At 42.7% G+C, this 20,999-nt stretch overlaps 4 protein-coding genes across 5 annotated transcripts; 2 read left to right on the top strand and 2 right to left on the bottom strand.

Annotated features, from left to right (window-relative positions):
* The first annotated feature begins 1,784 nt into the window (after window positions 1-1,784).
* Window positions 1,785-6,452, top strand: tpgs1 (tubulin polyglutamylase complex subunit 1). Its single transcript, XM_042110200.1, has 2 exons — window positions 1,785-2,358; window positions 2,774-6,452. Exons 1-2 carry the CDS (start codon window positions 2,000-2,002, stop codon window positions 3,324-3,326), a joined length of 912 nt encoding a protein of 303 aa, XP_041966134.1. The 5' UTR covers window positions 1,785-1,999; the 3' UTR covers window positions 3,327-6,452.
* Window positions 6,453-6,658: 206 nt separating this feature from the next.
* On the bottom strand, window positions 6,659-9,922 carry plekhj1 (pleckstrin homology domain containing, family J member 1). Of its 2 annotated transcripts, XR_006034185.1 has the most exons (7): window positions 9,256-9,922; window positions 9,079-9,146; window positions 8,893-8,959; window positions 8,718-8,808; window positions 8,550-8,613; window positions 7,449-8,437; window positions 6,659-6,669 (listed from the first exon to the last, which is right to left on the bottom strand). XR_006034185.1 is itself a non-coding variant. In XM_042104520.1 (6 exons), the coding sequence occupies exons 1-6, from the start codon at window positions 9,347-9,349 to the stop codon at window positions 8,351-8,353; spliced, it is 471 nt and encodes a 156-aa protein (XP_041960454.1). In that variant the 5' UTR covers window positions 9,350-9,922; the 3' UTR covers window positions 7,138-8,350. The 2 variants fall into 2 exon arrangements, 1 of the variants encoding a protein (XP_041960454.1); XM_042104520.1 differs by lacking the exon at window positions 6,659-6,669 and having other exon boundaries at window positions 7,138-8,437.
* Window positions 9,923-10,006: 84 nt separating this feature from the next.
* sf3a2 (splicing factor 3a, subunit 2) lies at window positions 10,007-12,640 on the top strand. The gene is made up of 8 exons (XM_042104519.1): window positions 10,007-10,110; window positions 10,644-10,912; window positions 10,992-11,038; window positions 11,141-11,250; window positions 11,336-11,385; window positions 11,586-11,726; window positions 11,938-12,006; window positions 12,127-12,640. Exons 2-8 carry the CDS (start codon window positions 10,715-10,717, stop codon window positions 12,421-12,423), a joined length of 912 nt encoding a protein of 303 aa, XP_041960453.1. The 5' UTR covers window positions 10,007-10,110; window positions 10,644-10,714; the 3' UTR covers window positions 12,424-12,640.
* Window positions 12,641-12,968: 328 nt separating this feature from the next.
* On the bottom strand, window positions 12,969-17,055 carry LOC121715222 (nucleolin). The gene is made up of 7 exons (XM_042100694.1): window positions 16,933-17,055; window positions 15,998-16,101; window positions 15,500-15,531; window positions 15,264-15,336; window positions 14,743-14,880; window positions 14,437-14,528; window positions 12,969-14,066 (listed from the first exon to the last, which is right to left on the bottom strand). The coding sequence occupies exons 2-7, from the start codon at window positions 16,092-16,094 to the stop codon at window positions 13,644-13,646; spliced, it is 855 nt and encodes a 284-aa protein (XP_041956628.1). The 5' UTR covers window positions 16,095-16,101; window positions 16,933-17,055; the 3' UTR covers window positions 12,969-13,643.
* Between the last annotated feature and the right edge of the window lie 3,944 nt (window positions 17,056-20,999).

Here is a 20,999-nt window from a genome sequence, read left to right as displayed (position 1 = left end):
TTAGATATGGGCCTCTAGCATTGGTAAGCTATGTATTTTTTAAAAGTCTTGACAGCAAAAGTAGACTACAAATAGCCTACAAGTAATGTCACACATGACATTTTGAGCTGATGTGATGCCTCCCAGCAAGGTTTTAAAGCCAATGATGAAACAAAATAGCCAGCACACATCATTATGACCTCTGCATGTCAGTAAATGCTGATAGTAAATGATGATGAGTGAGTATGAGTAAACACTGATCAGTAAATGAAATAATAATATTAATACATTTTATTTAAAAACGCCTTTCAGGACACCCAAGGTCGCTTCACAGATAAAACAAATAGAAGAAAAGAAATATATCAAAAGAGAAAATGTGTGTGTGTGTGTATGTGTATATATATATATATATATGGCCATATCATAGTCCATAGGCTAGTCTGAAGAGCTAGGTTTTCAGTTCCTTTTTAAACTGGGCAGTGGATTCACACACTGATGTCGTTTGGAAGTGAGTTCCATAGCTTTGGGGCTGTGTGGGAGAGCGCTGATGATGCAACTAATCAAAAAAAGGTGAGTTAAGCTGTCAAAAAAAAGTTCTCAAAATGCATCCAGTTTCTTGTGTGGTGTTACAGTGTCTCAGTGTTAACGTGGATAGTTGGTGCGTACATGGAGTCTCTGGGAATGATGAGAAAAACATTTTTCCCATCCCGTTTTAATGTGAACTTTCACATACTAGTTTATTTCACCTGGAAACTACATGTTCTTTCAAAAGTTCATCATGCCATACATTTAAGCAAATACAGTGGTTTATTTATTACAAGGTTGTAATCATAAAATGGGGACAATACCAAGACATACAATGTTACAGTATAACCCACTGTTCACTTGTTATATTACAAAAAATGGTATGTTAAATGGTTAAACTGACAGTGCAGGTGAGATGATCTGAAGAATCCTGACCCTGACTAGAGGATCTCCGGGAAAACGTCATACGTAAGGGATAACGGCCGCCGAGGTGTCCTGTTATACGGAATTAATGGACGAGGGTGAGTGGCAAAAAACTCCGTATAACTGGACACACCTCGAAGGCCGTTATCCCATCACCCGGTTGCCACTGTAAAGCAAAGGAAACACGCGGTTTCGTATATAAAGAAGCTCAAGTTCAGCTTGTTGTACAACTTCCGATAGCATGGACAGTTAGCTTGTTTACAGTTGATTCCATTGTTGCGAAGCCTGCAACCGTAGTCCTACTATATGTTATAGTTACCATTTATAAGCATTGATATGGAACGGCGTCCTGTTATTCGCAATTAAAGGCCACCCCGCCAGCCAATCAGAAAAGAGTATTTCTTCTCTCCGGGTGATAAATGATGTTATATGATCATGTAAACAATATCCAAACCAAAACAACTGCAGCCTAGACTAAGCTATGACACTTTTTACCTAGATAAGTTTGTTTTTGCATCTTAGTGCCACCTACCCATCATGCTACTCTGAATGCGTTAGTTTATGATCACATAAAACCATGATAAGGTTTTTGAATAGTTGCTACTTCGGCCACAATATCTGGATTTATTTTTTCTAAACACAGATTGGTTATGTTCATGATTAGTTATTGTAATGTGCTCAATCCTCAACGGCATAATACTTGGAGGGTTGACTCCATGATACAGTCTTGATTTTTTATTAATGTGCGTATGTTTTAATCTTTGTTGTATACATTTTTTCCTAGGCCTACATGTCGACTGCAAAGCAGGCACATGAAAGCTCGCAGTCGGAAGCTCTGTTCTAGAATCTTTGGTCGAAAGAACGACGTATTCCGAGAATCGCGTCCTTAGCAACCAAGACTTCCCTTGCAAGTTGCTGTCAGAGAAAGCATCTTTACAGCCTCAGCGGAAAGTCATTCATTTAGTCAAACGTGCACCTGGTAGGAAATGTGTCGTTATTAAAATAGGTGTGTCTGACGCTGCAAAGAACGACAGCGATTAGTCAGAAAAAAAGACAACGTTAGTGAACGGAAATGTTTAATGTGGTCACTCAACCTGACTCGACACTTCCGTTGTTACCGAGAAACATGGCGGATAAGCGGCGTTCGGGAGTGATGTCTGACTCAAAACCAACAACCAAAGCAGAGACGGACCAAGAATTCTTATCTCAGGCAGGCGTAGGAGTTTTACTTCGAGGTGCGTTGCTTAAACTCGTAGAGGCTAGATCTGAAGATCCTATTGGTTTCCTGGCCGAACACTTCAGCAATTTAGCATCCGAAACGGACAACAGTCCGGTCGGAGGCAGTGATGGGGAGCATCACTGTAATGTACTGGAGCAGCAGCAGCTTAGCCGAGCCTTGTGGCACATCGGTTTAGCGCATCATTCGCAAAGGTAAGACAGATTCTGCAAGACGGCTCAGAATGGCTAGAATAGCTCATGTGATTTAGGCTACTCCCTGAAATGTTCAGATTGTAGTACCGATCAGGTGGCCCAGTTAGACCTACCTAAACAAATGTCTGTTCAAAACGTTTGATCCTATGCCTAGGCCTGCTGTTCATGAAAACTTCCCCGTAACGTTACAATTGGTTTTCTCCACCATCCTTCCTTGCATGTAGAATGAAGGATTTGGAAATGGTAAATTAAGCATGTCTAACTGCTTATAATTGAGATAAATCAGTAAAGTGTCTGTAGGCTAATTGTATTTGTCAATAGCTGAAGCAGTAGGGTCTATGTTGAATGTAAGTTGCTGTTTTGGCCTCATGCTTGTGGACTCTGCAGTTGTGTTTTTATGCCCTTCCATCACCAGATCAGCATTCAATAGCAACACACGTGTAGCTTATGACCTCCTCAAGCAGAATGGGCCTCGTCGCCGTGGTGGTGCTGGTGGTGTCAAAGGTCGCGTGTACACGGAGCTGCTCCGTGGCTTATGCAGCGAGGGCGGCCTGTCCGTCACCGCCTCTGCCCCGCTCCTGCAGCGCATTCACTGCCACGACCACGAGGCGGTGCCCTTTGAGCTCTTCCGGCAGGGCGTGCTGACCTGCGCCGTGTTCGCCGACTACATCCGCAAGTCCCAGTGCCTGTACGCGGCCGTCAGCAGCTGTCCCGAGCGGGCCGCTGACAGGGTGTTGTGTCAGGCCGTGCTGGGGACCCTCCAGGAGGCCCTGGAAACCACCTCGGCCTGGGCTGACGTGGCCCGCTACCTGGAGGCCAGCATGAAAATCTCACCAGGCAAGCTGGCTCAGGCCATGGCAGAGGCCCAGGGGCCCGACAGAGGTGGGACAGGCTCCACCATGGACGCGCAGGAGTTTGAGGACACCGCTGCCAAGCTCTTCCTGGTCAGAGTGCGCATTGTGTCTTAGAGAGAGGACATTGTCACTTCTCTGAGAGACAACAAGACTTGCAGCAAGACTTGTAGTGGAAAAAGTCATGGTAAGATGTAGCGCTGCACAGTGTAAACGACTGCAGGGCATGATATCAAAGATAAGGCTCATCTGTTCTGTGCAATCAATATGCATTTACCTCACATGGCCATGTTTTGTAAACACTTACTGGAATGTGAGTTAATGATATATTTAGGTCTAAACAATTTAAAGATTGATCAAAAAGCTTGAGCAAAATGATTTAGACTAGGCCTAGATAACAACTTTAGTATCTCACAGATTATATGTTCCTGATTACACTGACCCTGAATGTGACCTTGCACTGTTTCACGTCAGTTTGATACCACTGGAACTTGATACTGTGAGAAGGGTGCTTGTTGAACGCAGAACACCCAAGCCAGGAGGTTAAGTAGAGCAGAGGTTAAGAGTTCCAGTTGAGGAGAGCAGACTATGGTGGGTCTTAGCATGCAATATTTGAAGTTTTTCCAAACCCATGTCAACTTAGCTCCAAGAGCCTTATTCTTGTGCTTGTTTGAGATAAGACTCCGTCGGCCATGACGCAGCTGACGCAAATATACACGGATATGATGATATTTATGCCCATTATCGGGCCTTGGTTTCAGTAAATGTGTATTGTGACTATATTTACTTCATATGTTTCAGAAAGCTACATCATCAAAATATTCTTTCTACTTAGATGTAAAAAGGTATATGTCACCTGATATTCGTCAATAAATGAATTATTTCTTATGTGTAACAAGAATCACGATGTCTCTCTGGAAAAGCTTATTGTCTACAGAAGATCAATTTGCTCTTTGTTTCTAAAATTTGCTCTCTAAACCATTAGTTGAGTGCAGAGTAAAACCTTGAGACATCCAGCAGAGGTCAGCCTGTAGCGGAGTTATGGTCATATTCTCAAAAGAGGAAGAGTGCTTGCAGTTCCTGCCACCCATGTTTCTTCGTGTTTGATCGCAATAATTTAGTTGAAACGGCACTGGTAGCTTTCTGGACAATGTAAAGGTTTCACCTTTAACCCATATGAAAGCTCAATATGACAAGTGTTGGCAAGCGAGAGAGAGAGAGAGAATACACATTCTGTACATTTTATTTTGGGTTTATATGACCTGTTGTCATAATAGATGGTATCACTGGCTGTTAACAAAAATGACATGCCTATTTTGTCATTTTTGCATTTTCCTGGATGATACCATTTAACACCATACAATACAATTACCCAGACATACAGATATGAGCTGCAGCTGAGTATGCAATGTAATATGCCATCCTTGAGATCATTTTCAAACCGGTTCCTCTTGACTATGCAAACTCGCTCAGTATTCAAACCAACTCATACATAGTACAGGTCAGTTTGGCTCTGTGAGGCCTAATGGGTTACTGTTAACAATAGAAGTGTCTCTTTGTGAATCTTGACACCAGGAAATAAAGGGAAAGTGTTGTGGACACAGGCCTACCATTAAGGCTGCTCATGTGACTTATTGCTAGTCAAATCAGCTGCCAGGCAGCACTGTTATATCAAGGCTATTTCTGTCTCTCTTCCTGGGGCCACTTCAACAAGCTGCAGGCTCCACCACTGGAGCCTTTAAGAGACACATCCTCTACGCTCGTTTTGTCAGTTCAGCATTATTTTCATTGTTGCATGCTGCTCAAGCTGATGTGACAGCTGCTTCAACTCAGAACAGAAGCAGTTCAGTTCTCGTGTTCATGACAAGTTTGTGAGGTTATTGTGTGTATTTTTTTTTTGTTAATTCTATTCTGACCCCTGCTGTCTTGTGTGTTTATTGTTATGCTGTTGCGGTCTCTCTTGACCATGGTTAAGCTATAATTGATGACATTTGTGCATTCTAAGGAAGAGCATGTTTTGTCACTCGGAAGTAGGGTTCTGTGGAGCTGAAGAAACATACTGGCCCCTTGTTTACCACTGACTGCAGTCTTGCTGCAGAGGCCAGACAGTGTCCTCATTATCAATCTTAATGAGGCCCAGTGTGTAAATAATTTAGATGGGTGTTCATTACATTTCTTGTTTGGAGGGACAAGTTGACCTGACTTTCACAATTGAGTTAGGTGGTAGTGGCAAGTCAGATTCCCTCGAGAACCAAATGTACGGGTGGAATCAGCCCTGTGCCCATCTTCAAGACTTCATTTCCCCCAAACCCAAGCTTTTCACTTAAACATGTTCATCTCATAACTTCTTGGTAATGTCGCGCTTAGATTTCCATTATATGCCATACTGAAGTGAGAGCAAAACCTTGCTGGTTTCAGTTGGATACTTACACTTTTAGTTTACTTTGATTTAAAAATGTAGGCCTATCTATTCACGTTTATAAACAGCCATGAAGTGGGTTAATTATCATGAAGTGGGTTAATTATCAGATATGTCTGTAGAACATTCACATGCAATAGACACAGCATGTTCTGGTAAGGTCAACATGGTTTCAATGTCCAAGTGCTAACCACACACTAACAAGGGGGCTACACCAGCTACAATTTTAGAAGACTAGTCTAATTTTTTTTCCGAAATTATGCATTGCTATCACGTCTGGTGTAGGTAGTTCCATTGATCATAGTAGAAGCTAATTGTTGCAGCAGACCCAATGTGAATAGAACATTTAAGTTGTGCGCTCGGTGTAGCCCCCCTCTAAGGAGCGACACTCTTTCAAATACACAGCCACCACCACCAAAGCATTAACCACATGAATTCCAATACAAATTTCAAGTTTTTGCCTGAAATTGCACTGTGCCTATTTACAAGGGCATTGTTCCCACCTCTTTTGGGGCCTACCATCAAATGTTTGACCTCTATAGAAAGCGGAGAACCTGTAGTTTTCATAGGAAACAGTCACAATAACTGTGTGATGTTCTGATACAGAGTTACAGAGGCTAGAATATAGTTTTTTCTTTCTGCCGGATTACAAGCATCTCTGAACTGACCACATTTCAGGCCTCTAGGTCACTTGATACCACTTAGAAACACAACTGAGCCCTACAGTAGCACCAGGGGGGTATTCGAAGTATGTGATTTAGTGACAAACCTGAGTAAGTTAACTCGGTGTTAGGGGTAAACCTCCTAATAGAAGAGCTGCATGGCTTCATTCTCCTTACAAAACAATCCCATAGGGCTCTTGTTGTAGGAGGTTTACCACTTACTCTGAGTTAACTTACCCAGGTTAGTCACTAAACCACGTACTTGGAATACCTCCCTGGTCTTGTGAAGCTGTGTGCAAAAGTAGATCAATATAGAATGAAAATATGAGTGCTTTAGACCATTATTTGCCAAGGTATGCTCATGCGTTTTGTAAAATGCCTAAGGAAACTCCCCATAGGACTTCTGGTTATCCAAAATGCATACTGACAATCAAATGCTTACTGCACACGAACCCCTTTGTGTAGAAGCATAATCCTGGTCTCAGATGAAAGGTAGGAGAGGCCACTGATCCAGCTGAACACTATGGACATCTTGTTTACATTCCCTTGGACAGATTTTTTCCCTCTGTGCAAAGATTTTTTTAATCTGTGGTTTTCCTATGACCTCCAGGGGAGGAGATGATGTGCTCTGAAGGACAGCTCAAGATTAAGGGATTCAGAGTGTGAATGTGCAAGGGCCTACAGCAAGATATATTTATAGAATATGACATTTGGTTCACACATGGCCGGTTTGCCTATTTGACACATCGCTCAGGACTTCTGACACCTTATTAAGAAGAGTATGAGCTATGTTTTTTCTCTTACTTTTCATTTGACAACACAATATGACCAAAATATACACACAACATAAATTAAGGAAACATTTATTATAAAAAAATAGATGATTGTTATGAGTTATTACAGCCCAACTCAAATGTGTGCTGTAAAAAAGTGAAACGATGTTGAGACTATCTTGAAATGTCACCTACCTAACCCACATACCATTATCAGAAATCCAAGTACTCAAATGAAACTCATGTCTTTTGAAGTTGGATTAAGGTAATTTGCAAGAAATAAAATCTTCACTTTGAAATGAGAACTTATTGAATTATTATGTCTGTTGACAACATATTGCTGTTTTAAAGTGAGATTATATAACATGGTCTTTGTCCTGTATACAACAATTTGCTCTCAGTTCAAAATTCCTGTCTTCAATACAGAGCATTTCAGTGTCACGTAAAAATACAGTAACTGTTCTGAGAAATGTTTGTGCCTCCAGAGAGCTTGGAGAACAGCATTAAAATGCACGGTACTATTTTACTGACCATCTTTGAAGTGATTTTCTTTTTTAATACAAATGACTAATTTAGGTACTGATGTGATCAAAGTCCTACCTACCATAAAACACAGACACAGTACAAACATAGACAAAGTAAGGAACTGTGCAAAATGATTGTGTGAATGATTAGATGCCTAACTACTTTGCTTATCTACCTAACAAAAGATTTTGCATAAAAGAAAGCACAACAAAGGCAGCTGCACCCCTTAAAAAAAGGCACACACGAAATTCAGTGAACATGAAATCTGACAAATAAGTGTAACCCTGATAGTCAGAATAATGTCTGTACCCCTACAGCCACTTAAGACAGTGAAATAACTGGCTCGGAGATAGCTGATACCTACACTGTGAAAGACATGGCATCAAAACCAGACAGCCCTATATCCCGTGCCATTTTAGTCACGGGGAACACCAAAAATAAAACAAAAAACTGACTGACCCAATTGTGCAAACACAATGACCACATCTGGAAGTTTGTTTCAGAAATCTACGTATTTCTGCGATATCATAAGAAGCTACCCCCCATGAAAGCTGTCTGAGACACCTCTGACCCCAGAAGAGATGGGTGTTATTAGCTCAATACAGAAAGGTAATGGCTACCAATAATGGCATCACTACAGAAAGCGCAGGGCTACCAATAACGGTGCTGGGTGGCTATAATAGGTTCATGATTTGAGGTTGAACAGAATTGTCTCTGTGTATGTGAGGGGTTTATGGAGACTGGGAATGGGTCAGACGGTGTTTATGTGGAAGTAGCAGGCAGAGGAGGAAGGCCACTGTTCACCTGGAAGCGGGTCTCGTCAGATATCCCATACTGCTCCAAAGGATCCTGGTGGATGAGAGAGAGGGGGGGGTTAATCATGTCTCTACTAAAAGGCACCTTCCTACATTATTATCAGAAGAAAAATAATCATACCTTGTAATAATCGTAACTCTCTTACCTTGCCTGTGAGTCGATGGATCTCAGTGCGGTAGAAGATCAAGTTCTTTCGCATGAACTCATAGCTGTGATAGTAATTTGCATGTTAAAATAGTATGTATTGTGTACATAAAAAAAAAAAAAAAACTTTCTGAATATGACTCATCAAACTACTGAGAGAACACCACACCTGGCTTTGATGATGGAGTCTATCCAATCAAGGCACTGTTCCTGGGAGTCGCACTCAAACAGATATTTTCTCTCAGCCTCGTCCAGAAAAGCTGGAATGTTTGCAAAGCTATGCATTAAACATAAGCTACTTAGGAATAAGCTAGACATATCAAGTATGTTTTAGGATGACTGACCTACGGAAAAGGCTAGATCGTCCTCTCTCTCTACCCGACACTGCTCCAACAAAAGAGCTCCGACAGGCTATCAAGAGAAGCCACATGCCGGTGAAGGTAACGTTAATCATTCAGGATAGGCTACAGTTATGCACAGTCTGCAACGAAAGTTATTTATCCATTCATTTCAGTTGACAGTGATCTCACCTCCTCCTCGTCGGTGCGAAAGTAAAACAGGAAATTCACAATCAGTTTCACCAGTCTCTTCTTAACAACTGCCGGACAAAGGATGGTCAAGTTTTCAGAAATGGACAGACGTTAGATATACACCGTATGTTTGACATTATATCTGGTCGCATGTTTAGATGTATTTTAAGTTCTCACCGTCTCCTTTCTTTGGTCCCCTCATTCCTAGCTCCGCTGCCCGCTCGGAGGGTTGACGGCTCAGAGAGACAAGCTCCTTCTCGTTGAAACGCATTGCGACAGACAGTGGTTAAGTTAACTTAATCGTTCTCTAACTATATAAAGGCATCCATTTCTTTATGAGCTGTTTAAGTAAACGTAGCCCGAGTATCCCGGTATGAACATATTTGATATTCACATGGAAAAATGAAACTAGCTGTCCTGTCCAGCAGCAGCAGGGCCAATCGATTTCCTAGTTACTACGATGCCCTTGTTAGCTACTTAGCAAGTCTTCGCTCAAATTATCCTATTTTATTTTTAAGGAAATGTAATTTACCGAACCAGCTAAAGAACACTCATCTCCGAGTTGAATACAATGTCCATGGCAGTTAGTGTTCAATAAAAGAGAGCCAACGTTAACTATCTGCTACCTTCCTTCCTTGAGACGCGCTGCACTCAAACCCAACAGACCGCCGTGACACAATCACCTACCCAACCCAAGCCTGAACCCAAATCTTGAATTCACCATGCCTGAACTCGTGGGGGCGTACTCAACTCAACTAAGTAACAAGTTACCATAGACAGTAAAACGAATGGAATCAACTTAGGACTGAAAAGTGAAAACGATGACAAACCATTCAGAGCGATTTATACCTTTGCAGAAAATGCCTTTAGAACATAACTTCATGACATGCATGGTCCTGACCGTAAGCCCTGACTAATAGAAGAAAAAGAAAATAGTTTTTTTTTTAAAAATCAAAGAAACCGGAACAGGAAGTACATCTTTTCATACGCATACGCAAACTAACATTTACAGCGGTAAACGTGAGTGAAACGGTGAGTGGACTTGGTTAATTTTCAACCGTATTAAAACAATTTATGCTACTTCCATGTATTTGTCGATACTATATTTACTTATGTTTAAGTGCAGATCCATTCAGAATGTTTTTGAAAGTCACTTATAATCACGGTTTGCAGATAAAGCCATTTGGCAGGCTAACGTTAGCTGGCCAGCTAGTTGCCATTCATCTCTGATATCCACAATGTAACGTTACCCTAACTAGCTAAACTATTACACATAGTTATGTTTCCAATGTTGCACCACTCAAGCCGTTGTCATTTAAATACACGTGAGCTCTTATTTCACGTTTGTGTTATAAATGCAAAGTTAAGCGAAAAAGTTAACGTTACTGAGAACTAGCCAGCTAACGTGGCTAAGCTTAACAACTTGCATCGCTATCGCATTGGATCGGTACATCTAATGGGGAAACCTTCGTCCCAAATACATAAGACGATTCTATGTTGCTTAACCAGATTGATGTGCATGCCTTTCAATTTTGCATTCTCACTAGAGGTTCTGCTATTGACAGGATTGTGTTGGCCAGACCTCTACATTGAGGAGTGATTTGTCTGGTTGAGTGTTCGTTACACTGCTTCCAAGATGGATTTCCAGCACAGAGCAGGCGGTAAGACGGGCAGCGGTGGAGTGGCCTCCGCGTCGGAGAGCAACCGGGACCGTAGAGAGCGTTTACGACAGTTAGCGTTGGAGACGATCGATATCAACAAGGATCCCTATTTCATGAAAAATCATTTGGGGTCTTACGAATGTAAACTCTGTCTCACTCTACACAACAATGAGGTAAAAAGCACAGTCAGTATTCTATCAGTGTTTATCCATATTTGCTTGCAAGGTGTTGTTGACATATATTCCACTTTAGGGCAGCTACCTCGCGCACACACAAGGCAAGAAGCATCAGACCAATTTGTAAGTGTATAACTGTTCATTTGACTTTATATATACATGCTTGTATTCAGCTTTAACTATATCCTGAAGGGTTTGTCATAAATGTTCTTTGGTTCTCCTCAGGGCTCGGAGAGCGGCAAAAGAAGCGAAGGAAGCCCCAGCACAGCCTGCACCCGAAAAAGTCAAGGTTGAGGTGAAGAAATTTGTCAAAATTGGTCGACCAGGATACAAAGGTACATGTTCATTCAATTATCACACTTTAAGTTACTCGTCTTGGTCCAGTGAAAGGTTTTGTAACATCAGTGTGTTCTTTAACAGTTACCAAGCAGAGGGACTCAGAAAGTGGGCAGCAGAGTCTCCTATTCCAGGTAATTCGCTGCACGTGTGGACATTTGACTCGACAGCCATTTCCTTTTGCTCTTGTAACAGTGGAATTGGTCACGTTAATAAATTGTAATTAACGCACATAATGTTATTGGCTATTCCTTACTACAGACAACGTTGATGTTTTCTTTCTCCCCCAAGACTAGTATTGCATCTTTAATTGGTTTTCTCTGTCCAATGTCAGATTGATTACCCAGAGATTGCGGAGGGCATTGGACCCCGGCACCGCTTCATGTCAGCCTACGAGCAGCGCATTGAACCCCCAGACCGTCGCTGGCAGTACCTGCTGCTGGCTGCAGAGCCCTACGAGACCATTGCTTTTAAGGTGGGTCTGTCCCGGATGCTGTTATGAAGTGCATTTACCATTAGCGATGCTGAGCAACCACTATGGGAACTAAAAATCCTCCCTTCTACTTAATGACAGTAGCTTTTTAGCGACACATTTTTGACATTTTGAAATACATCCCTGTACGAAAGTGTGTATGGAGGTGTTTTGGTGGTGGTGCCGGTTTTAACCAGTAATTATGTTCCGACAGGTTCCTAGCAGAGAGATTGACAAAGCAGAGAGTAAGTTTTGGACTCACTGGAATAAAGAAACAAAACAGGTATGCAGAATCGTCATACTTTTATCTGTTGGCTTGGCACGTCTCACACATTATGCCATGATCCTTTTATTTCTTCTGTTTTTTACTCAACAATTTTCCATGTTGTTCTTTTGGCTCTAGTTCTTCCTGCAGTTCCACTTCAAGATGGAGAAGCTCACACCCATGCCCAGTGGCCCCGTACCTCCCATGGGTGTGAAGCGGCCACCCCCTCTCATGAGTAACATGGGACCTCGCCCACCCCACGACCCTATGCCCCCACCTCCCCCGGGTGGCATGCACATGCCGCCTTTACCCCCAGGAGCCCCAGGACACCCCCAGATGCATCAGATGCCCGGCCCACCCATGCCCCCAATGATGAGACCACCCCTGCCCACGGACAGGCCAGGAGGAATGCCCCCTCCCCCACCCAGCTCCTAAGGACACTCAGAAGGATCGGGCCTTTCAGTTTGCCCATGCATTTGATATTACGTTTCCAGATTTCAGCGCTGTGGACAACTGTTCTTGTTGAAATGATGTCGCAACAGAAGCAACATAGACATATTGCCGTTGTATATTTTTGTTTTTAATGTAAGGGCCTTGCCAAGGCTGGCAGACTTTGTGTAAACTTTTTTTAATTATTAAACAGTGAAAAGAAGTATTGTTTGGCGTGTCAAATGCTGTTTTGATATAGAAATCTGTCTAGTTGTCTGAACATTTCAAGCTACAGTCCATCACGCTCAGAGTCTAATCTCTAATGTTATAGATGTTCTGTTATGCTGAAGTGTGTTGTAAACATTGCTTACACATCGTTTCATGTAGTGAAAGTAGGTCAAAATCGAAATTGGCGAAAACACAACCAACTAATCAAAATTGCCCTTTTAGTTAAGATACAAATTATCCTAAGATTAGTTATATTTTAAAATGCAGACTTTGTTGTATTATTTCATAAGACATTTTGCAGAGCAGATACACATAAACATCCAGATTATTAAACAAATTTATTGATTCAGCCTGTATATACACATCATCATTCACTCACATAGTTTTTGCTTAGCAATAGTTTAAAGGCTGTTTACACAGTTTGCACACTATCTATTATATCTACCATGTCAGAGATGCGACACATAAGATGTCTTCAAATCATTCTCATGCACATGTTGAAAGTGCTTCTTTATGTTTATGCATTACAGAGCTCAATCCACACATTTCTGTGTGGACAGGCAAACATTTGTTGTGTTTCCAGCAATATGGTCCCTCATCACTGATCTGTGTTTAGTGAGAGGTCAATGTGTAGAGCACTTAGTATTTGTACAGTATCAGGGACCTGATGTATACAGTGTAAGGGTTCTTGATGTACTGTAGCTGCTGAAGCATTGAACACACACATTTGAAGACAGTGTGGTTAGAATGCTCTTAAATAGCTAAATGCAGTGGGTTCAGTTAATCAAGAGTGCCAGTGGTGTTGTAGTGCAGGGAAACATGCAGAAGGGCCCAGGAAGCAAGATTGAAAACCCATTGATGTATCGAATAGATGATCAAGTGTAAACAGCAGTATTACAGGTTCATAAGCTTGGCGTCTTCAGTTTGTAGTTGGGTGTTTCTCTGGTGTATTAGGGTGGAGGTTGAGATGCTGTGCCTTATACTATCACTATAAGTTATCAGTTGGCTTTCTTAACCTTGCCTTTGGGATGGGTCGGTTTTTCCTTAACATTTTTAGCCATTTTCTTCTTTGGTTTCACTTCCTCTTCTTCCTCTTCCTCCTCCTCCTCATCTTCCATCTCATCATCTTCTTCTTCCTCTTCTTCCTCTATCCTCCTCTTCTTTGCCTTCTTATCGTGCTCTCGTTTTCCTTTGCCCCTCTCCTCCTCCTCGCCCCTCCTGCGTTTCTCCTTCCTGTCTCTCAGGCTGCCCTCACCTTTCTTCAGCAGGAACTTGTCCGGCAAGGCTCTGTTCCTCAGGCCCCTGCTGGACTTCTCTCGGACTCCTTTCTTCTTTCGGCCACGCCCTCCGTCCTCCTCTTCATCGTCATCGTCATCGTCGGCCACCCACCAGAAGAAAGTGTCCCATAGAGAGCTCTCAGGCTGAAGGAAAGTAATGAAGAGACACGGGGTGAGAGTTTTTATGAATGACATTCAGTTTTCTATTTAGTGTTTAGTGATCCAGAAATGTTACTTAAATTAAATAAATCATAATAATAAAAAAATCAATTTTGAAAGGGAGACCTGTTCATTAAAATGAACAGCATACAGGTTTTCCAGTTGAAAACCAACAATCTAAATAGACCCCAAACCCACTTCACATTATTAAAGTCAATGATCTATACTGGACCCTGAGTCTGGCAATAAAGGTGATGATGACAACTGCTTTTCTCTCTCATTTTCATCCAACTGATTCCCTGCTCTGTTGAGCAGATCTGTAAATGAGTTAGATATGTGGCAGTTTCTTGTGTACCTCTGGCTCATGGTGATGCTTCTTCAGAGCGCTGTGCTTCAGACTTAACCCATACTCTTCCTCAGCCACGTCCCGTCGGCCACGCAAGGTCTCTACAACCACAACAGCACCGCAATATTCACTTCAACACCTTCTCTTAGCCACCACTGTTGTTGACATCTCAATTGTAAGTCACTCTGCCAAATGAAATGTTAATTGTGCAATTTTCTGACATTTATATTTGACTAGTTTCTTTGGGCTACACACATGCAGTAGTGGTATTGATAAAAGGGGCATGTTTTGTGTTGTGATGTGTTTGTCACGTGCCGTGGAGTCTTTGGATCCCAGATGTGATGACCAGTATGGTGATGGCGATGAAAAGACAGCGGTTCAGCGTCACACCCTGGAATGGCACCTCCACCTGGGACAGGCTCTGCATGGACAAGGCCCTCCGCAGACCTGACACTGGGGGTTCGCACACATACGCACACACACACACACACACACACACACATACAGATACACACACACACACACACATACAGATACAGATTTGGGTTATGAAGAACAGAGGATTAATCCCCTGGTCAATCAGTGTGGGAAATGCAGGCAAATGTCTTGTGTACAGAGGTGTGTATAGGTGGCTGACTACCTTTCACATTGTTACATTTACACATATTCATTCAGCAGCAGATGGTTTTATTTGAAGAGACTTACAATGTAGAAATACAGTTCCATAAGTGGACTTCGAGTGCTCCCTTAGATTAAAATAGATTTAAATCTATAATCAGTGAATTTGATGAGTTTGACTTGGGGGGAAAGATATGAGAAGATCACAGAGGACCCACTTGCATTGGTCCTGGAGGACGGGGTCTCACGGGGGATGGTTTTGGGGACTTGCTGAGGATTTGAAGCCGCCTCCTGTGGATGAAGTGAGAAATTCCATTTACATCAATCCAGAAGAATGACTTTAGGACCTTCTGAAGAAAACCTTCTAGAAACCTTCTATACATTTCCCAAAGCTTCCAGAATGGCAAAGCTGTATCTTGTTCATTTATATTCACAGAAATGCCCAGTGACCTACCTCTCTCATTCGCCTCTGAGCAGCATACATTTCTGCAATAGAACAGAGTTGTGTTAGATCGAGTAGACACAAATGTATCTGTGTCTTCTACTTCTACGTCTCTCTCTCTCCCTCTCTCTCTCTCTCTCTCTCTATGAATATGACTGTGTCAATGACAGAGAGCTGAGCATGCTTAGTCTGCTGACAGGAGCTGAGCTCATATTTCTATTGCAGTGTGACTATACAAAGGTATGCAACCAATGTCAGCTCAGGCCATTCTGATATATAATTAGACAGCATTGCCGTTACCTCCTGAAATAGTGTCACTGCTGCTGGCCTGGCTCATATTTATGTCCGAGCCAGGCTTTGTTTGAAAGACACCTTGACCCAAAGGGGGGGGGGTGTACTGTACTGTGCTCCACTCAACCCAGGACACTTGTGTCTCTTGGGTTTTCCAGCTGCAGTTAGTTATGTTTGCCCATGTTTATGTTTTGTTTGTGAGGCTGTGGTTTCCTGTACCTGATCGGCGTGCCTGTCTAATGGGTTTGGGAGGGGTTGTTTCCTGCAGAGGGGTACCAAGTTCGTCCTCAAATGTCTCGAAAGTACTCTCATCCATCCCTGCCCTAAGGAGTTGGGAAAGAAGGGAAAAGTGATAAGACCTGTGAAAGGTGATCTGATTTATCAGAGCATATTTAAAGACACCATGTTGTACAAAATGGCATCAGGCACAATGAAAATGACCCAGAAGTCACACCGATAGCGTTCCAGTTCAGATCTGTTCCAGGGTCAGTAGGTTTATTAGTCCACTGTCCACTGTGGATAGATTTGTTTTCCACATCAGACATGCTTGCTTTAAGTGAAACCACTGACCAATGCTGATTCATCACCCTGGAAATGCCAGTTCATTACCACCACTGCTATAGCAGTGATTAGAAAAAAAAAAACACGGCACCCAAAAATAAACCAACACCGACCTTTCACAAGACTAGGCTACAATCCTCAATCAGATGGACATGCCATCTGGCAAACCTTGCAATGATTCAGCCAGTGATCAAACTAATGATTTCCCTGAAATCATTTTCCTTTTTGCATACACACAGTGCACACATTCAGTGTTCTCACAGCTGCCGAGTAATGTGTGACCTTCACTGTTGGAATGAATTAAAACATCAGACGTGATTCATCACCAGGCAGTGCAGTAGAGCTGTAGCCTGGGGCGTGAGGTCGTGATTGAAGCGCTAACTAATCTCACGCCACAAACGGCCCCGAAAATAGCATCATAAAGCCGAGAGAAGCAGAGAGACAAGCAGAGGTTTGCGGGATATCAAGGGAACAGTTCCTTACCAGCCCCACACACAAACAGCCACACATCCACACACATGTGCACTGCACATATACACAGAACACATATACACATGATCACAACCTTTGACCTGTCACAAGTCAAGGCTTACCTGGGCGGACATGAGGAGTCCTTCGTCAGAGGATGAGGACTGTGTCGTTGTCAGGCAGTAGTTGCTGCTTCGGGGGGGTCGCACAGCCTCTGAGATGCCTGACTGTCAAGCACAGGTGCAACAAACAGTGGGGGGAAAGAAAAAACAAAAAGTGTTGACTGGTGACTTATTGAGTCAGGCTGCCAATGCATTGCGGAGTCAGTCAAGCTAGATTTGGTACCAATAATACCCCATAATACCCCCTCTGCATGGTCAAGAGACCAACAAACTGTCAGCCTATTGTTAGTAGGCATATGATAAACAATTAATAGAATGTGTGTGTGTGTGTGTGTGTGTGGGTACGCTCTCTCTCTCTCTCTCTCTGTTTGTGTGTGTGAATGACGTGTGTTATAAGGAGACAATTTAGAGTTCGGAGTTTTAGAGTTGGTTTAAAGTCTTTTTAAACTTAATTTTTCACTTCACTGTTGTTGTCATGAAATACAAGCACTCAGGGCAGCAGTGGTGTACAGAATGATCATCTAATTGTCTCATGGGAGAGAACAGCACTGCTTGGAGCACTGAGATCTATCCACCACTAGAGGGCGAAAGAGTGCTTTGTTGATATCCCAAACGTGCAATTTCACAACAGAAAATAACATTATTAAGAGCTTGTGTTACACAACAGTAACGTGTTAATCGCATGCTTGATTATGAACAGTGTGGCGTCCACATGCAAGGCCGAACTAACCAGATGTGCCATGTTGCTAGGCAACATGGGAAAAGATGGTGGAGGAGATGTTTGTGTAAGCTGACAGGTTTCTCACGTGTGTCAGCCTGAATAGCTGTCTCCCGCTGCAAGACATAATGACTTCAGAGGAAAAGAGGCGGAAAACACACAACTGTGACAGCTACTACATAAGGTACAGTAGGCTGTGATAGACGCTGCTGACCTTGCAAATGTGTTGTTTATGTTACATATAACTTGTGCCTTACTTGTGCTAATCTGAGTAGCCTACAGAAGCTCGCATCACTTGTGTCTATAGGTCTAGGCTACGTCTAAAACTATGTTGGATGAATGTTGTAGCATAGCCTATTTATTCGTCCCTATTTCAATTGTTAGGTGGGAAAACATCAAGTTCAAGCGTTTTTTTTTTATAGGGGCACACAAATGTTGATCAAATGAATGACATTTGTCTAATGAAAAAGGAATAAATGGATAAGGAGGAAATGGAGAATGGAAAAGCGACCTGTGGGGTCTGGGGCCTTGAAGAAGGACAGAAAGGTCATGACTGTTATCAGTGCTGCAGCCATAGGCCTACTTCAAACTGGTGATGATAATGACACCTCTGACTGAGGTCAGATTTTTTTCATTTATTATGACCGCCACACAGTGAAGCGGTAGGATAGGTTTAGTCTGAGTTTTTTTCTTCCGGATTTTTCCGCATGCACACACACACACACACACACACACACACAAACACCAACACACACACACACATTTAAAAACACACATGCAGGCAAGCAGGCACACGCACACACACACACATAAACACACACACACACACCCCATTACCCCCCCACCCCCCACCCCCCCACACACACACACTCACACACTCACAAGTGAAAACACACACACAGAGAAGCCCACATAAAAGCAAACACACACATGCACACACTCACTTACATACACAAAAGTTGCAAGAGTAGGGGATGGAGTAGGAGATGGAGACAAATTGAAAAGCGTGATTTATTTTTGCAGAGAGAATGTGCAGGACTGAGCGGCGGTCATATTTTGTCCCGCTTTGCGGTAGAGAGCTCTCAGGCTGAAGGAAAGTAATGAAGAGACACGGGGTGAGAGTTTTTATAAATGACATTCAGTTTTCTATTTAGTGTTTAGTGATCCAGAAATGTCCCGCTTTGCGGTACATCTATTTATTTATTTTTATCAATCTGTGTATTTGTAATATTACATTTATTCATTTTGCTGATGCTTTTGTCCAGGGTGACTTAAGTCTGGAACAACTCACAGTAAAATATGAGACCAGAGTGAACAATGAGTAACCTGCCTTTTGCAAAATAAGAAGAAACAAGTCTTTGACACTATCTACATAAAATAAATACTTGAATGTAGAAAATGTAAATATTTTAAAAGCAACAGTCCCTGATATGTTTAGCCTATGTCTATATTTATCACCATAACCTAGGCTATGCTGTAAGCATGGGGACAAAGGGGACAGCACTGTTATGATTTTGTCAGTTGCCTGAAACCTATGCATGTCTAATGGGAAATTGTAGGCTGGTGATCTGCCAATGGTCTTCTTTTTCTGGTGGAGTTTCTGGATTGACGCTAAGAGTTTTCGTGTATTCCGTTTTAGTGCAACCATTAGCATAAAATGGCCTGAAAATGGTGTGCTTTCGGATGTCTGTGAAATGCCACGCTGTGCACGCTCTCCATTGTTGAAGTGCATAATTGTTTTTCATTCGCTGGGAAATGTGACCTGGCTTAGTGCCATAGTATGTGATGCTTTTCGTAGCTCACACGCATGGCATTACTGAGCGTGTTGGCAGCATAATTTAACGCCTCATCGGTTTGAAACAAAAGAGGAAAAAAATAACAACCCCAGAGGAGAATGGTAGAAGAGAATGACTGAGCGCATTTCTCTCTTTATTCCTCTCCATCTCATCCTTCTCTTTTTCTCTCTCTTTCTTTCTCCCTGCCTTGTCTTTCTCTCTCAGGCTTTCTTCTTCTCCATCCCCTGTCCCCCTGCCATTGCTCTAGGTGGTGCTCAGCCCAGCCAAGTTTGTGCTGAAAGTCTTGGAAGGTTCCAGAAAAGTGGCTTGGCCCCCCGTGGTCGCGCAGCACTGGGGTATGAAAATGGGCTAACGGTGCCAGGGGCGTCCCTCCGCCCCACATAAAGTCTGGCACACCAGCTCGGCGAGGGAAACTTTTCCGTCTCTTCCTTGTAATAGTTTCTAACCCTGTTATTGGCAAAGGACACCCAGGACCTTGCCTGAGGCGAGAGGATAGCACACATACTTGCCCTCAAAATGAATATGCTGTTAGGCCAGGTATCAGGCAAGCCGCCCATGTTAAGCAGTTTTGTACAGAGGGCTCTGATTAGCGTTGGCCTTGTTCTTAAAACGGTTTACACTTTCTGCATGCCACAATTTTATTTGTATTAGGAAAAACATGAAAATTGGAATCTCTAATCAATAATAGAACAACAATTTAACACTCGGTACTTAAACCACACAATGCGTGCGTGAGTGTGTGTGTGTGTTTGTATGTGTGTGTGTGTGTATATATATCTATATATATGTGTGTGTGTGTGTGTGTGTGTGTGTGTGTCAGGATCCTCATCTTAAGTGCTGATCCATGCATTCGTTTTGTTTTTTAAAAGATGATGGCCATCTTAAATTTTGAAGTCCTGTCATTGATGGTGGAGATGTGGGAGAGAAGGCAACTAACTGATGTCTTAGTGTTGTAACCTGGTTGTAGCACACCACCGAGTAGCTTATTTTAATACTTGGCAACACACTGATCTCCTGTGATCTCCTCCTACCATCTCTGCTGTTGCTGTGTCAACGCACTGAATAAAGCCCTCTTATGTTTGCTTACCAGAGCTGCTTCGGCATCACAAATTCAGATTCTAAACCAACGTATAGTTGTCACGGTGTCACTGAAATATCTCACCCCTCTCTAGTCTAAATCCTACAACACCGAGTCTACGGGGTAGGCTCCAGAGCATGCGTCCACTGCAATGGTCAAACAGTCACCCCTCTGCCTGCTACCACTGATCGTCATAGATGGCAAAGAAGGGAAGAGAGAGCGCAGCCTCCAGATCTGAGCTGTACTGCTTATGATGTGTCCCAGCGATAGGATGTTTCCAGTTATGCAACCACAGCCGGATTATTCTATGACCTTTGTTCACTGGCGCCCATTATTTCACAGCTTACTTGTCATTCTGGGGTTTTTTTTGTCAGCCTTCAAGGACACTCTTTTGTCTGTGCCATACAGTTCCACATATTTGCACAACAAAGTTCACACAATTAATACAAATGTCTGGGTGCCAGGAATAAAGCTTCAC

This window comes from Alosa sapidissima, chromosome 1 (assembly GCF_018492685.1).
Source record: "Alosa sapidissima isolate fAloSap1 chromosome 1, fAloSap1.pri, whole genome shotgun sequence".
NCBI classification, from domain to species: Eukaryota; Metazoa; Chordata; class Actinopteri; order Clupeiformes; family Clupeidae; genus Alosa; species Alosa sapidissima.
Note: the sequence above shows the minus strand (reverse complement) of the source record. Positions and strands in the feature narration are given on the sequence as shown.

Excerpts from the sequence above, each read along its gene's own strand:
- tpgs1 (XM_042110200.1), top strand. The coding sequence starts at position 2,000 with ATGTTTAATGTGGTCACTCAACCTGACTCGACACTTCCGTTGTTACCG. Across the intron at positions 2,359-2,773 it reads TTAGCGCATCATTCGCAAAG|ATCAGCATTCAATAGCAACA; the intron begins GTAAGACAGATT and ends TTCCATCACCAG.
- plekhj1 (XM_042104520.1), bottom strand. The coding sequence starts at position 9,349 with ATGCGTTTCAACGAGAAGGAGCTTGTCTCTCTGAGCCGTCAACCCTCC. Across the intron at positions 8,960-9,078 it reads TTCGCACCGACGAGGAGGAG|CCTGTCGGAGCTCTTTTGTT; the intron begins GTGAGATCACTG and ends TTCTCTTGATAG. Across the intron at positions 8,438-8,549 it reads TCCATCGACTCACAGGCAAG|GATCCTTTGGAGCAGTATGG; the intron begins GTAAGAGAGTTA and ends CTCATCCACCAG.
- sf3a2 (XM_042104519.1), top strand. The coding sequence starts at position 10,715 with ATGGATTTCCAGCACAGAGCAGGCGGTAAGACGGGCAGCGGTGGAGTG. Across the intron at positions 10,913-10,991 it reads TCACTCTACACAACAATGAG|GGCAGCTACCTCGCGCACAC; the intron begins GTAAAAAGCACA and ends ATTCCACTTTAG. Across the intron at positions 11,727-11,937 it reads ACGAGACCATTGCTTTTAAG|GTTCCTAGCAGAGAGATTGA; the intron begins GTGGGTCTGTCC and ends ATGTTCCGACAG.
- LOC121715222 (XM_042100694.1), bottom strand. The coding sequence starts at position 16,094 with ATGGATGAGAGTACTTTCGAGACATTTGAGGACGAACTTGGTACCCCT. Across the intron at positions 14,881-15,263 it reads GTCCTCCAGGACCAATGCAA|TGTCAGGTCTGCGGAGGGCC; the intron begins GTGGGTCCTCTG and ends GCGAACCCCCAG. Across the intron at positions 14,067-14,436 it reads AGCATCACCATGAGCCAGAG|CCTGAGAGCTCTCTATGGGA; the intron begins GTACACAAGAAA and ends ACTTTCCTTCAG.